The 15,372-nt window shown below is 50.0% G+C and overlaps 1 protein-coding gene across 5 annotated transcripts in view; it reads right to left on the bottom strand.

The window, feature by feature from the left end:
* Positions 1 to 15,372, bottom strand: part of Boc (BOC cell adhesion associated, oncogene regulated) — a 69,907-nt gene that overhangs the window by 2,290 nt on the left and 52,245 nt on the right. For 3 of the 5 annotated variants that reach the window (XM_040750779.1, XM_040750780.1, XM_040750781.1), the window contains 12 exons: positions 14,746 to 14,889; positions 13,381 to 13,674; positions 12,780 to 13,052; positions 8,135 to 8,439; positions 4,810 to 4,972; positions 4,307 to 4,417; positions 3,697 to 3,903; positions 3,156 to 3,337; positions 2,546 to 2,651; positions 2,115 to 2,237; positions 1,033 to 1,254; positions 171 to 406 (listed from right to left, as the gene is read on the bottom strand). In XM_040750779.1, the coding sequence (XP_040606713.1) occupies positions 171 to 406; positions 1,033 to 1,254; positions 2,115 to 2,237; positions 2,546 to 2,651; positions 3,156 to 3,337; positions 3,697 to 3,903; positions 4,307 to 4,417; positions 4,810 to 4,972; positions 8,135 to 8,439; positions 12,780 to 13,052; positions 13,381 to 13,674; positions 14,746 to 14,889 (2,366 nt within the window). The remainder of the gene's footprint in view (positions 1 to 170; positions 407 to 1,032; positions 1,255 to 2,114; positions 2,238 to 2,545; positions 2,652 to 3,155; positions 3,338 to 3,696; positions 3,904 to 4,306; positions 4,418 to 4,809; positions 4,973 to 8,134; positions 8,440 to 12,779; positions 13,053 to 13,380; positions 13,675 to 14,745; positions 14,890 to 15,372) is intronic. The other 2 variants (XM_040750782.1, XM_040750784.1) reach the window with 1 other exon arrangement.

The raw sequence follows: 15,372 nt of genomic DNA, 5'->3' as shown, positions 1-15,372 counted from the left end.
GTCATGCCAGGAGTCCAAGGAACTTCCCAGTGTTCACCTTGGGCAAGGTGATCTGTGGTTGGCCACAGGGAACCCAGCCCAGCATCCCTGGATGAACAGGGAGAATGTTCAAGAGGTAGCTCATTGTCCCTCCCTATGTGCACCTGGGCCCACACTCACGAGCCCATTACCTGTGCAAGCTCCCCTGGGCAGTGCTGCGGAGCTTTCCTGCCTGGGCAGCCCACTACAGCTGCAGAGCATGCCCTGCTTCCATGCAGTTGACTGGCACAGGCCCTCCCATTGATGCCATTGAGGTAGGGCTGCCCATTGGCTTGGTGACCCGGAAGTCCTCCCAATGGTACCATCGTGTATTGGCAGGAGGAAGACAAGAGGGCACTTCGAGGAAAACCCAGATCTGTCGTATGTTCTGGAAAAACAGAAGGCAGAGGTATACTTAGCCTCCTAGAGTTGGAAAAAAACCTCACACTCACGTCAGAGGATATAGGCAGGGAGGCGACTGTTCAGGAGCTTGAGAATGCTTTTTCTAAGTCTTCCAATCACCCATTTCTTTAAGTGAGAAAGACAGAGAGAGAATGGAGCAAGGGCTTAGGGAGTGACGATGAGTGAAAAGGGCCATTGTGCAGGGGGTGGGGGTCAGCTGGGACTATTAGTGGGCAAGTCGGGTTAGCCCAGGAGGAAGGGAAAGCTCAAGGCAGCCCCTGGACAGAATGGGAAGAGGTGGGGGCGGTTTGAGTACGAACATCTGTTCCAGAAACAGCTTCAGACACTAGAACAAGATGGAGCAGATAGATACCAAGACTGGAGGTATAAAAGGACACTTGCTCTTGATAGAGCTTTGCATGTCAGGAGGGAAGGGCTTGCCTCAGATATTAACTGTTTCTGTGGGACCTCTGGGGTCACCCGGTAGCTTGAGCTGTCGGGGAGGTAGAACCGGACCATCTGGTCCTGCCTTGGCACTGGCCTGCCTGTTGGGCTGAGAGAACTTCTCCCTCCTTGAGCTCCTTCCCGTTTGTGCTGAAGTGTGGTACTCACTCTGTTTCGACCAGGCCCTCCACAGGCAGAAGGGGATGAAGGTGACGATGATGAGGACGATAGAGCCCAGAACAACGCCCACAATCAGATAGGGCAGGTCACTGGCACGAGCCACCATGGCCCCAGTGCCCACCGGCCGCTCCATCGTCTCTAGGGGTGGAGGCTGGGGTGGGGCCAGAGTTAAGGGAGGGGGCCGACCAGGCTGACCAGAAATTTTCCGAGCTGCAATTGAAGACACAACTCACATCAGTGTCTGTTTCTCTGTCATTTTCTTTATAACCAATAGAAAAATGAACGGATATGGGAAGTGGGGCCAAGCTCCCAAGATGGGGGTCTCAATAGTCTTTATTTGGATCATGCCCATAACTGGTCATGACACTGGTAGCTAATGTGAAAGGCGTTGTTGGGGTGGCCTGAAACATATTTCGACAAACATGTTTGTGAGTCCAACACGGACAGAGTTAGTCACGTTCTCTGAAAGAAGCAGTTAAAATGCATGAGATCCTGAAGGAACTCAGGTGAGAGAGCCTTCCCATAGCTTTGCTATTTCTGGGCAGATTAAGGAATCTGAAGTGTGCTAGGCATTTGAAGGACATTCAGGTACACCAAGGGGCAGGTTGGTAAATGCTATTTTAGTGCAGAGAAGGAGCCTGGGCTTGTAGCTATATGGAATTGTCTGAAGCAGGTTCTGCCACATCTTGGCTATATAACTTTGGCCAAGATGCATATATAAGAAGTTTCCTGAGGTTCAGATCTCCTTCCCATCTCACCAGGCTGCAGGCTGCAGCAGAATTAAATAAACCAACCAATACAAATACCAAGAAACACAGTGTGCATAGAACATTTTCATCTTAAGACAGGTTCTAGTCCTAATGAGTTCATGGGTCAGTTAATTTTCAAGTCCTTGAAGCCATCATGATGGTAACCTACTTATGTTAACATAAAGCATGAGCAAATAGGAAGGGTGGCAGCTGATGAGGTCTGGGATGCTTGGGCAATAGGGGTCTTCTTGGAAAGGTACCAGGGTGGGTGGAAGCACGGCTCTGAATTCCCAGGTCAGGAGAGGACCCCGGGAGAATCACCTTTGGTCTCGCAGATCATGACGTTGCTGAACTCGCTCTCCCCTCCCTCGTTGAAACACTGCATCTTTATGTCATAGGAGGTCTCCGGCTGCAGGTGGCTGATGGAGTGCCAGTACCTGTCCCCTGGGGAGGAGACGGGGAGTCACTATGGTGACACGTATGTTGTTTGCTTAGCCTTGATCACACAGTCAGTCAAAGTTGTTTGTTTAAGCTAGTGCCACTGACCAACACAAGAGACACTAGAGAATTGTCTGGTGACCATCTGCATTTCTGTTCTACTGTGGTTAGTAAAAAGAAGCATGTTAAATCACTTAACCGAATGGCTCCATGAGCGTCGCAAATGACTCAACGACACTGAGCATAAATGAGGCTTTGCCAATACTCAGACCCCCTTGCCATCGAAGGAAACACTTAGCAACACATCTTCCTACCTTCTACCATGTCCTTCTTGTAATCACTGTCATTGTCACTGTCTGTAGGTCGGTAGTAGATGTAAAAGCCATGGATTGGGGTGTTGTTGTTACTGGCTGGGATATACTGCATGGAAAGGAGAACAGGCATGTTCACAGTGCTTCAGAGCAATCATCAAAGCAAAATGTCAAGGCTGTGGAATCCTCTCCCCAGGGTCTGAACTTCCTGGGGGTCCCGGCAAACATCCTGAATAAGTCCCCCGGGCTCTCTAGAGAAGGCTGCACAGATCGTGCATTATTTTTATTTTGCTGATAGGCCCTGGAGCTTTTAGAAGCCAGAAACAGATTGTACTTCTTCAAAGACTTTGGTGCCTGCTGAGCTTCTCTGAAAACACAAAGGGACACTGGACAATGTCGGGATGCCCTATGTTATCAGGTGAAAGGCAGGAAGGACGGTGGGATAAAACAGAAAGAGGGAACCAGGTTACAAAAGACAGCTAACAGCAGCTCCAGCTACCATCACCCTCCCAGGTCCCCCAAGAGGGCCTCCAGGTATACTAAATGGGGAGCCAAACTTGCAGGCAAGTAGGAGCGAGGAAATTCCCACAGTGTTGGTGGCCAGGCCACTTACCATCCACTTGAGCATAATGGTGGTCTCGTTGACTGCATCGGTGAAGGTGATGTAAGGGCCTGCCACAGGCCTCTCGTACACACGGCCACTGTATCCTGACACCACGTAGGGCCGGGAGGGAGCACTGGGTTCACTCTCCCCTAGCATGTTCAAAGCACGGACTCGGAACTTGTAGGAAATGCCTATGAGAGAGACCCTCCCTGAGCCTGGGAAATACAGCTGATTACCCCCACTGCCCACCGAGGCCCAGCCCAGGGAGATCTGGTCAGCTCTTCCTTAGATATGTCCACACAGGACCCACAAGAATGTTCATCCTCCTCAAGCCACACAGGAAGTGTCTCTGAACCCTTCGATGGAGAGAGGAAGGAGGAGAGGCTGAGGCAGAGTCACAGATCCCATACCCATGAGTACTCTGGTGGGGCGGGAGGGGGGAGATGAAGGGAGGGACTGGATTCCAAAGGATCCTTCATTGTTCTTCCTCTTCCATGGGGTCCCAGGGCAGAGAGGACCAGGAAGAGAAAGAGAGAAGCCATGTCCCTACCTTTCTCCAGGCCTGTGATCTCCACAGACAGCCTCGAGGGAGGGATGGCACTGGTAGCCAGAATCCAATCTCCCACTTTTTTTAGTTTCTTGTACTCCACACGGAAAGACTGGATGGGGAAGCCTCCATTGCCTCGGGGAATCCAGGTCACGTACACAGACGTCTCTGAGGCCATGGAGATGGTGGGTCTGTCTGGAGCTTCTGGGGCTGGGATGTGGAAAGACAGACACCATGGGATGCTGCTCTGGACTGACTAGACCCAGCCCGACCCTGACAGGGCCTGTTCCTTTTCACAGTTCTTTGCTTGCTGTTGCTTGTATCATATCCCTCGTGTGGGAGAAGACTCAGAGATAAACCTTCTTCTAATCTTCTGCAAAAAACCAGAGGATGGGAAACTGCCGCTCTCTGGACCCACAGACTCAGTAATTCTAGTGTTTTCTCTGAAAGACTCCAATCTGTACTTTTTCATTGTGGCTACTAAGGAGATGCTAAGAATATGCCATCGGGATCCCTGGCCTAAGGAATCCTAACCTCCTGGGTAACATGCAGCAACAAGCGAAAGTTTGTCCCCATTGCCCATTGGCTGCCCTACCACCGCTGCTGGGCTTACGGGAGAGGCGGCCATGATCAGGCTGGCTGCTGCTTTGGGGGCTGGTACCAGGGTCATCTCTCTGGATCTGCTGCTCCTTGCTGGCCACGATCTCAGGTTTAGGCCGCCGCCCTGGGTGAGAAGGAATTAAGAATAGCAAGTGAGAGAGGATACGAACCCTCCCTTATTGCTAAGAATTTACCAAGAGCTTTGACACGGTGATACAAATATGATTTCAGGGTACTGAAAGTGTGATTTTCCCAGCTTTGGGCAACTCTACTATGGTGTTGCTATTGCCCCCTGTGCTTGACAGGGACGGTGGGAGGCCAGAGGGGTGGCTCATCAGTCTCATAAAGAAAAGCAAGCACTTTAGCCCAGGCATTTAAGTTCACAGAGGCAGCCATTGGAGAAGGGTAGAGCTGTGGGTGAAAAGCTACACAAATTCAACAGGGTTTTGCACCTGGGCCTCCTATAACTTGCTCAGGTCTTTGGAATGTTGAGCCAGGCACAACGTTTGACCTTACCTGTTCGGAAGGTGACCATGGCTGTCTGGCCCTCTCCGGCACAGTTGTAGGCTGCCATCTCCACTTCATATAGGCTTCCGGGATCAAGACTGGTCAGGGTGAGGTGGTGTTGGTTGGCGGGGATGCCAGAAATGGTCCAGTCATCAGAGGCATTTGTGACCTGCTGAGGAAGGTGACTGGTGTAAGGACCAGCTTCTCCTCTAGTGTCCAGGAGGACTTCAGTCAGAGCCCATGTGGGAAGAAAGAGGGAAGGACGATGGGCCAGGCTGGGGGCACTGTAGGTCCTATCTCCTGGTCTCTCAGGTAATAACGCCATGAGTGAAGCTGACAAGGATATCTAGAAAGCCAAGCTGAAACTGCTGGGAACTGCCCCTAAGGCCACCCCTCCCCCCAACTCCTGCAACATCCTCATCTAATGTTCTCTCTGTTTGCACACTGAGCCAAACACAGGTCCTTCCATCCATAGTCTAACAAGAGACACTGAGGAGAATGATGACAAAGGCTGTAGCAATGGGCAGGGCACCAGAGAGTTCTCGCCGTGACCACACTACCTCAGCGGTCCTCAAGTCCCAGCAACCAGTCTTCATTCTGTTCCTACATCTCAAGCAAGGGGCCTAAGCTTAGAGAGCTGAGGAATTTGTTCAAGGCTGCAGAGCTAGTGTGCACAGAAACTCTCACTGGAGTCCAAAGAGTGTGCTTACAATGTTACCTGTTCTAGAAAGAGGAGTCTGGGAGTAGAAAACTCCAAGTTCTGGCTGAGCAAACCCTCTCACTCTTGAGCCCTGAGCCATTCATTCCTAAAAGAAGGTGAATGCAATTTCTTGGGGGTATTCTGAAGTCAAATTTGGTGGCACAGGTGAGATTCCCAACAAATAAACCTGCTCGTCTCCTCCCTTTCTGTAAGCGTCACCCTCAGAGAGTTCTCACTTTAATTCTTTCTGTTTCTGCTCTCTGTCATGCTTTTGAAGTTTAAAAACAGGGTGCCTACTCATGATTATAAATGAATTCCTAATAGCTATCTTTCTAAAAATATTATGAGAGGGCTCGAGGCCATCTGAAGCAATGGTGAGAGATGATTTTATACAACGCAGCATCTTTTAAGAGCAGCCAGTGCCATGCATCTCAGAGAGCTTTCCAGAATGGAAAGCTGGGGCCGATAGAGACAGCAAACAGCTGGTGGGGAGAGCTCTTACCCCTAAGCAGAGAATTCCAGAATAGAACAAAACCTCCCATTCAAGGCAAGAGGATGTTCTAAGCTCATTAACATAGGGCTTCTAGGATTTGGTCCAAGGGGAAAGGTTTTCACAAACTGAGAATCCCCAGTGATGCTGGAAACCCAAACACAGTAGCCCGGGTCTACAGTGGACTAGGATGTGAAACTTGCTTCATGGATGTGAAAATCAGCTGACTAATTCCCAATGTCCTGCAAAAGACAGGACACAGACACAAAACAAAACAAAAACCAAAAACCAAACAAACAAAAAACCCACAAGCCAACGCTGACTTCTGATTCCAACATTCTTTCTTGGGTGATGACCATTAAGTTATGTTACTTCCACAAGAAAGAAAGGCTTTCAAGACATACTTTCCCCTAGGCAAGTCACCTAAAAGCTCCAACTGTTCCACAGGGCAGTGCCTAATGGAAGCCAGATTCAGCAGGGGCCCTGTCCTGACTGTCACTTCCCTGTACCCCCTCCTCCCTCTGCCCTCCCAGCACTGGCCCAGCCGCACACTTCCACTGGGACCCAGAAATGAAAATAAAAAACGCAAGGGTAATTAGTCACTGTCACACACATGGGGAGGGTGAATGCCGAATCAGCCTGGCATTTCCGGATTACCCCAGTGCGGTCTTTGCCTGCCTGCCTGTTGTGGGAGGTAGCTTCAGGGCCACCTATTGGCCTGAAAAATATTATTCTTACTCTCACACTGTTTTTTGTCTCTTGGGTACCATGTTTGGCCTCACTGGATCCTAGCCTACAACTCACAGGGAGGTGTCTAATTACATAGGAAAATAAAGATGGAGACTAGCCCTGTCCTGAACATAGGCTGGCTAAACAAGGCTGTTTCTTTTATAAAATTCTTCACACCTTTTACTGTTCCAGGCGGCGGGGTGTAGGTGTGGACTGTGGTGTCTCCTATGCCTACAAGAGAAACTACATGGCGGCATAGGGTGTTGCTCCTCTTAGGTATTTTTCTGACCCTCTGAGGGCTCTGGGGACTTCTCTGGTTCCCAGGTCTCCCGGGAGGGCAGGACAAAGAAAAGGACAGATGAGAGGCCAGTGGTGTTTGCAGTAGGGACATGGTTTGCGTAGACCCAGAACACTACACTGCAGTCTTGGTTTCCTATTTGCTTTTTGGAATAGGAAAAAGTGGGTAAATATTTCCAGTTCCATTTTACATTTTCTTCCAAGTACACAAAAATTTTTATAAGTAAAAACAAACAAACAAACAAAAAACCCAACTAAATGAATAAAAACTCTGAATTTAGAGTAGGCTGCTGGTAATAAAATTTCTAATCCATTTAAAAAACAGCAGTTTTCTATCTGATGGTATTAGAAATAAACAGCACAAATTTGTGGTAAACAGAAATGCTATTTTATGAAGAATTTCATCTAGTCCTCCTTGTATAGCTTGGAAGCAGAATGGCAGCCTGAAGGCCTCACCAAAGCGTCCAGGACCACGGGACCCGCACAGCTCTGTTTCTGCATCCTGCCACAATCTAAGAGACTCTCCCTAACAGCTCCTACAACAGATTCCCTCTGTTGAGGGGACATAGCTATGGTCTCAACGTCGTGATGTGCCAGGAACACTACTGCCCGCTGGTTAAACTGTAATATCTGAGAACTAGAGGACATTTCCCAGCCTGCTTGTTTCCTAGTATTTGTTTTTCTGGCTGGACAGACTGTTTGCCCTGCTAAAGTCCCTGCAGGTATGTTTAAAAAACAGCTTGCTTTGGTGGGAAAACAAATCAAAACAGCATCACCAAACTATGATGGGGGCAAGTGGGGAGGGTTGTGATGGTGACAGTCATGTAGCGGGGGTGAGTTATCGCTGGAGTTGGAGCCGGCACTGCAGTCCGGGCAATGATGCATAAAGCTTACACCACGCAGGCAGAGGTTCCGTGTGGGCCCCTGAGACATCACCTGTCTGTACTGCCGCTAGCACTCCAGGAGGCGGGAGCGGTGATGGGCATTTGAGGAGATGGAAGGGCACGGCTGTGGTGTATGCTGGGGTCTGACTTCAGGTCAGGAGACAGAGGGACTCACTTCAGTCTCACTAACAGGAGTCTTGCAGGGAGAGGGTGGTACAGCGCCAGGGGTCATACCTTACGATGTTTCACCACATAGTACAGGATGGGTGCCTGGCTGCTGCCCTCATGTCGAGGTCTCCAGACCAGCTCATAGGAGTCAGTCTTGGAGGTCCGGGGTGAGCTGAGGATGATGGGGGCCTCTGCAGGGGTGACTTGCTCCTCTCCCGGGCACTTCAGGGAAGTAGGCTGTACTGAGGTTGGAGGCTTAACAAGCCCTAGTTGCTCCCGTAGCATCTGGTCAGGTCTGCTGGGTCTGGAGGGTGGCATGGGAGGTGTGGCGGCAATCGGCTTAGCATCCCTCCCGGGTCTCAGGGTCGTGTCTGAGGACCAAGCAGGAAAGAGAAGGGAAGGAGGAAGGTGTTAGTGGCCCTGATCACCTGCCAGGGAGAAAACAGAAGAAAATCAGAGAAGACCTGAGACCCCATCAGTCCACCTGCGACACACAACCAGGCTCTGCACAAGAGAAGGCTGGTGCCCCTGTCCTGTCAGAAGGAAAGGAAGACTATCCACTTGGATCTGGCCTCTTGGTGTAGTTTGGAGGCAGAAGACAGGCAGCGTCTGTGTAGCCTGCAGCCTGTGTCTTCAGGATGTATACTTGAGTAATGCTGAGGTTTATATTTACATTTTTAGGATATTTTAGTGTGTGTGTGTATGTGCGTCTGCCGTGGAGTGAGTGTGGCAGTCAGAGGACAGCTTTGGGGAGCTGGTTGTCCACGTGGGTCCTTGGGGCTTGAACTCAGATCGTCAGGCTTGGCACCTTTACCTGCTGAGCCATCTCATTGGCACTGACATGATTGTTTAAACCTCAAATGTTCCCTACAGGCTCCTGTGTTAAATGATTGTTTCTCAGTTGACAGTGCAATCTGGGGGAGGTGGGGCCTCTCTGGAGGAAGTAGGCCACTGTGGCATGTTTTTGAAGGTTACCTTTCCCCCCTCTCCCTCCCTCTCCATTTATTATCAGCCATATAGTTTCTGCCACAGAGACTGACATGAAGTTCTGTCTCACTATGGGCCCAGACTCAGCAGAGCTAAGAGCTCTGCACTAAACCCTGAACCAAAACAATTGACTCCCGCCCTCTGAGCTGTTTTCTCCTTTGCAGTACTTGTTTGTTGCAGTGCTGGAAAAGAGGATGAGCACAGAGCATTGGACCAAAGAAGTGGGATTGGGGCTGCAACTAAATCTGCCCCAAGGTTCTTGCACCTTTTGGTCAGACTTACAGGAGGGGTTTGTAGAATGGATCTGAGTACTAAGAAAGCTCTAGGGTGCTGTCAGCAGAAGTTAATGGGATTCTGGTGGAAGTCCAGAAGAGCAAGATGCTGATGGGGGTGGCGGAAGAGACCGTACTTAAGATGATGGACAAGATGGACTTAAGATAGACAAGAGAGAATAAGAAGTCTGCTAGGAATTGGCCTGGAAGCCTTCATGTGACACAGTGGCAAAGACTTCTCGGAAAGCTAAGCTTGAAAGTGACAGACTAGAGTAAATTACAAGGTGGTTCAGCATCCAGGCCCTGGCATGATTATTGCTAGCTGGTTTTATGAGGCCTGTAGTGAGAGTTCCAGGAAGGACTGTGAAAATGATTTGAAAAATATATGTTTGGCCATGGGGGTGGTTAAGGTCACCAGAACCATTGACAAGAAGCCACATACTTTTCAACAAGATGGCAAAAGCCATCTTGAGAGCATGTCAGGCTACACCCCACTCAGGGCAGCCTAAAACATGTAAAGATTTTAAATCATTTGAAAAACTTTGCTTTGGGATGAGAACTCTGGGACAACCTGCTCATACAGGGACACTTAGGGAAGTGTTTCCCCTTCATTTAGCCAACCTGGCATCCATTGACCACTGTGTTGTCGGTGTTATCCGAATTGGATAGGCTACTCCTTGAGCAAACAAAAGCCCTTAGTGCCATCCACAAGGCACTGGTTGTGTAGACATGTGGAAGACAGGAGTCGTGAGGTCATAGAAGCTTCCTTCCCGATTTTAAAGGAAGGCTTGAGAGACCAAGCAATGCAAAGCAAGATCCCAGTCCCTGTGGGGTGCCCTTGAGACAGTGAAGTATGCAGCTGTGGGATGCAACAGAGTTCCAGGAAAGCTAGAGATACCCTCAAAACTGGGATGCTTGTCAAGGAAAGCAGCAGGTAATGTATGGAGCTATCCCAAGGGAGGCCAGGCGGGCTGCAAATGCCCAAGACAGCCGAGCCCACATCCATGTTGTCCTGGATTAGGCGCTGTGTGACTTAAGGCTTGTCCTGCTGGGCTTTGGTCTTGTTTTGTTCCTGTCTCTCCTTTCTACACCATTCCATCTTTTTTGAGATGGGTGCGTTTACTCTGTGCTATTGAGCACTGAAAGCATATGTAGCTGGTCCTTTCCTCACTAGTGGCTCGTAGCAAAGAGTTTGTCTTCAGTCTCAGAAGAGACTTTGGACTCTTTTTACAATTTATTTTTTATTTGTGTCTATGTACATGTAGGAGTTTACGCTCACTACAGGAGTGCAAAAGCTTTTGGAGGCCAGAAGAGGGAGTCCGGAGACCCGGACCAGAGTTACAGACTGTTGGGAGTTACTTGACGTTGGCTCTGGGAACTGAACTCAGGTCCTGCAGCTCACAGACGGCAGATGTGATGGTCAGTCTTGACTGTCTCCTTGGCTTCGTTGAGAAGCACGTGGGAGGTTGGGAAAGCGAGCCCCTGGGTTTAGAGATTAAGGTGTCTCCTGAGAGGACTAACAAATGGAAAAGACCCACCCACCTCTAACGTAGGCACGGCCATCTTAGAGGCTAGGGGTCCAGGGGAATGAAATGGTGGAAAATATAAAGCCAGTTAGTGTAGCAGTCATGTCTCAGTGTCTCCTGGTTGCGAGTGGCTTTTTCCCACCATAGCCTCCTTGTCATGAGGGACTGATACCATGAGCCAACCCCCCCCCAAAAAAAAACAAAAAAAAACCAAGACCCTTCCTCCTTTAAAGTTGTTTCCCTAGGGTATCCATACAGTGATGAACAAACAAACATACATGGATTATCTCAATTTGCTCTAGAGGCACCAGGAACTTAGTTCTCCTTTCTATGTTGGGTTGGGGACATGTCCTTTTACCATGAAACTTTAACACTAACACACAATGACAGTCATTTCCTTCTCCACTGAGGTGACTGGAGACATGAATTGAACTGGGAATGCTCTCTGAGAACCTAGGAGCCAACAGCAGCACGGCAACAATTCCATCCACGCTGACTTTTCCAGCCTCAATCTCAGCCCCACTTGGCTTCCATCCCCCACCAGAGGATACTGGCACCTGATGACTGTTATGATAAATCACGAGGGGGACCTTGGCAAGTTCCATGGCAGGCAAACATGCCAGGCAGACAGAGCTTAGTGAGAAGTTTTATTAGAAAGGGCAAGGGGGATGGGGAGGAACAAGAAAAGAGGTAAGAGACACAGAGACAGAGAGAGGACAGAGAGAAGAGGGAGACAGGATAAGTCCTGTCTGCCCCAGGGGAATAAGTGGGAGGAGGTCTTTCTTTTAAAGGGGTCCTTTGCACCTGGGCTGACCAGGGTAGTGCCTGAGTGCCTTCTGATAGGTGGCAGGGGCAGGCCAGCATAATGCCTGAATCCTTACAATGACACCACACTCTATCACCCATTACTGTTTTCTCTCAAATTCTTTCTATGGCTTCACCTCCTTTGTAGGAAGCTTTTCCAATAGAGGGGTTCTTACGTTCTGCCTTCTCCACGTCACCTGATCCATGCTGAGCACAATAGGTGCCCAGTCAAGTGATGATTGAAAAGACTCCAGCTAAAGAGAAAGGCCTAGGATGGCATATAAGGTAGTGTCAAACTCTTTATCAGGGAGGAGAACCTCCATCCAGTGACAGATGGAAGCAGAGGCAGACACCCACAGCTTAACACTGAACTGAACTCCTGGAACCCAGTGACAGAGAGGGAGGAGTGATGAGCAAAGGGATCAAGACTGGACTGGAGAAACCCACAGAAACAGCTGACCTGAACAAGGGGGAGCTCATGGACCCCAGACTGATGGCTGGGAGGCCAGCATGGGACTGATCCAGACCTTCTGAAAGTGGGTGTCAGTGAGGAGGCCTAGGCAACCTAGTGGGCTTTGGGTAGTAGATCATTACTTATACCTGGCACACAAATGGACTTTGCATGCCCATTTCACAATGAGGGATGCTCTCTCAGCCTGGACACTTGGGGAAGGCCTAGGCCCTGCCCTGAATGAAATGACAGACTCTGGAGATTCCCCCATGGAGGGCCTCACTCTCCCTGGGGAATGGAGTGGGGATGGGGGGGTAGGGTAGGCAGTGGAGGAGGGGAGGGAGAGGGAACTGGGATTGACATGTGAAGCAAGCTTGTTTCTAATTTAAATAAAAAATACAAAAAAAAAAAAAGACAATGGCCTTACTTTTCCTTGTTCTAAAGCCCTGCTTTTAAAGTCTGATTCCACATAATCACCGAAGCCCACAGAGTTGGAAAGCTAATCTGTTTTTTAAATTCCCATCAACTAAGTCACGTTCACTAATGAAAATTTGCACACTTGATTCATTAATAAGTGAGTGTGATTTTGAGCTTGCAACTAAAAGTTGCTAAGTTTGACTTTATTTGAGAAAGGGATTGCATGCCTGCTCAGCCGGGCTGCACGAACTCACCTGGTCGTGCAGTTCTCAGTTGGACCACAGCGTGGGCACTCCCAACTTCATTCTCAGCCATGCACTGGTACACGCCCTCGTCCTCAGGCCCGACACTGACCACTCGTAGGGCTCTGCGAGACAGTCGGAGGCGCTGGCTGGAGGTGAGGGGCACGGCATTCCTTAGCCATAGCACTGAGGGTGGAGGGTTTCCACGGACCTCACAGGTGAGCTTTGCACTCTGGCCCCATGGGATGACCAGCTGGGACAACTCCACAGTGACCTCAGGGGGCTCTGTGGAGAAAACAGATCAGAATGAGGAGACGGGGCTGCATTTCTCCACCCGCAGGACCACATAGACCAGAATAAGACACTGCCTTTGGGTGGCTTTTTCCTCCTTGACTGTTGGACTCTTCTATGAGAGGAGTCGAGATGACTAAAGAGCACACCAGGATTTGAACTCTAGCCCTGAGATCTAAGAACCTCTGTCTCTCCAATGTGCTTCCCCCCCTTACCAGCTCTGTAGCCTTTCACAACATAACCCTCTCTGAGCTGGGTTGTGTGGTTCTAGAACGGCCAGAGATGTCAGAGGAAAGAGGAGAAAGTCCAGGGAGATGCTCACCAAAGACCTGGACATTGTAGAGAATGACAGCTGCACCAGGTTCCCCAACCCCGTTGCTGGCCATACAGCGATAGGTGCCGGAGTCCTCTTCACTGGTGGTGTCAATAAGCAAGTTGCTCAGCAGGAAGCGAGTCTTGTTGTAGCCAGAGACACTGGACCCATCCTTAGCCCATGTGACTTGAGGTGGCGGTATCCCACTGGCCACACATTCCAGAATGAGACTCTGGCCTTTGGTGACAATGACAGTCTGGGCTTCCAGCGGGTAAATGATGCGGGCAGCCTCAGCGGTGGACCCTGGGGAGGGGAGGAGGGACAGGACACACAGTAAGACTTAAACCTCTTCCAGCCTGTTGCTGATGGCCCAGTCCCAGAAGGGTTCCAGAGAGTGTGGACATGAGATGAGACAAGCCCTCTGATGCTCACAGAACAGCTAATGCCATGCCACTTGTCGGGTCAAGGTCTTCTGCATTCAGAGAACCTAACCTATTAACTATAGGTGGTTACAGAGAAACAAGAACTCGAAGAGGAAAAAGGTCGGAATGGCACAGGCATTGTACCCTCAGGCAGTGTACCCTGAGTCTGAGGACAAAGTGAGAGACAGGTGTCTATTAGGCACCAACTAGACTTCAGCATCCAAGGGGGTATGTCCCTAACAGGGTGAGCGGGAGTCACTGTTTAAAGTTATACATTTCTCATACTGCAAAGTCCCCCAAACACAGGTGCTTGATAGGGAAAGCAGCCATCTTTCTTAATGTTGTGGGGAAAGCGCACAGACTGGCAGAAAGGATAGTGTGCCCCTATCCCGGGGGCAGAGGTGTCCTTGCAGAGCCTGCCCCCGTGACTTCACACTTTGGGCCAGCCAGCCCAGCCATCTGCAGCTCCAGTTTTTATAAACCCTGAAGCACGGTTTGGGAGACTCTTTCTCAGCAGGGAGAAGAAGAGAAAAATGATTTAGCTCCATTAGCTTTGGGAGAAAAGCACATGTGGTGCCCTGCACCGGGTCATGGAGTTCTTGATGACGCTCGGAGGAGGGGAGGGTGCTCACACCGCCAAGGAGGAGCCTGAGGGGCTTCCTTGGCTTTTCAGCAGAGACACACACTGGGCACAGTTTAGGAGCAGAAGGCAGGCCCAGAGCCCATCCACAAGAGTGTCACTTGCATGAAGACACTGCTCTACACTCCCGCCCAGCAAACCCACCCATCTTGCAAGGTGACTTGGTAAAGGAGTTGAACTCTACAACAATGAACTGTGATGGCCCCAAGGCTGGGGTGCTACCACCGCTCTACATCTAGGCTCACCGACCCTGAACTTGGTCTGTGCACCTTACCCACAATACCCAACCATTGACAAGCCACTGGTCCTTACGGCGCACGCGCAGCCTGTCACTGGAGCCGGAGGTTTTCACTTCCTGTGTCACCGGGTTGTAAGCGGCACACTTGTACATGCCCTCATCCTCCTGGCTGGCATTGACAATTTGGAGATTCCCTGATGGCATGATCAGGTAGTTGTCTGTAGAGAGGTTAGGGGAGAAGGAAGATGAGGTGAGTTTGGGCCCAAAATCTTACAGTCTGAAAGTCTCCTAGAGTTGAGGAGACCCAGAGAGAATCAGACAAAGCCGCCGGAAATACTATTCTCCACTTAGTACTGTGTGGGCAGGTTGCCAGCGTAGGGAACTAACTCATCTACAGGCTCCTGAAGTGCTTGGCTGAATGCCCTGGGCTTAGAGTTTGTCTGCGAGGATCATCTTACATTCTCAAGGGAGCTAGGAGAGGGAGAAAGGAGGCAAGGCTGGGCATCAACCTGGGCTTGAGCTCTGAATCTACAGGATACAGCGTGATCTTGAGAAGTCAATCAATATCTTAGATCCACTTCTACAAAAGCAGACTGTAACAGGGCAGTGGTGGTACATGTCTTTAATCCCAGCACACTGTGAGGCAGAGGTAGGCAGAACTTGAGTTCGAGGCCATCCTGCTCTACAGAGTGCGTTTCAGG

Source organism: Mesocricetus auratus, unplaced genomic scaffold (genome assembly GCF_017639785.1).
Source record: "Mesocricetus auratus isolate SY011 unplaced genomic scaffold, BCM_Maur_2.0 Super-Scaffold_100008, whole genome shotgun sequence".
Lineage (NCBI taxonomy): Eukaryota > Metazoa > Chordata > Mammalia > Rodentia > Cricetidae > Mesocricetus > Mesocricetus auratus.
This window is presented reverse-complemented; position numbering and strand designations above follow the sequence as displayed.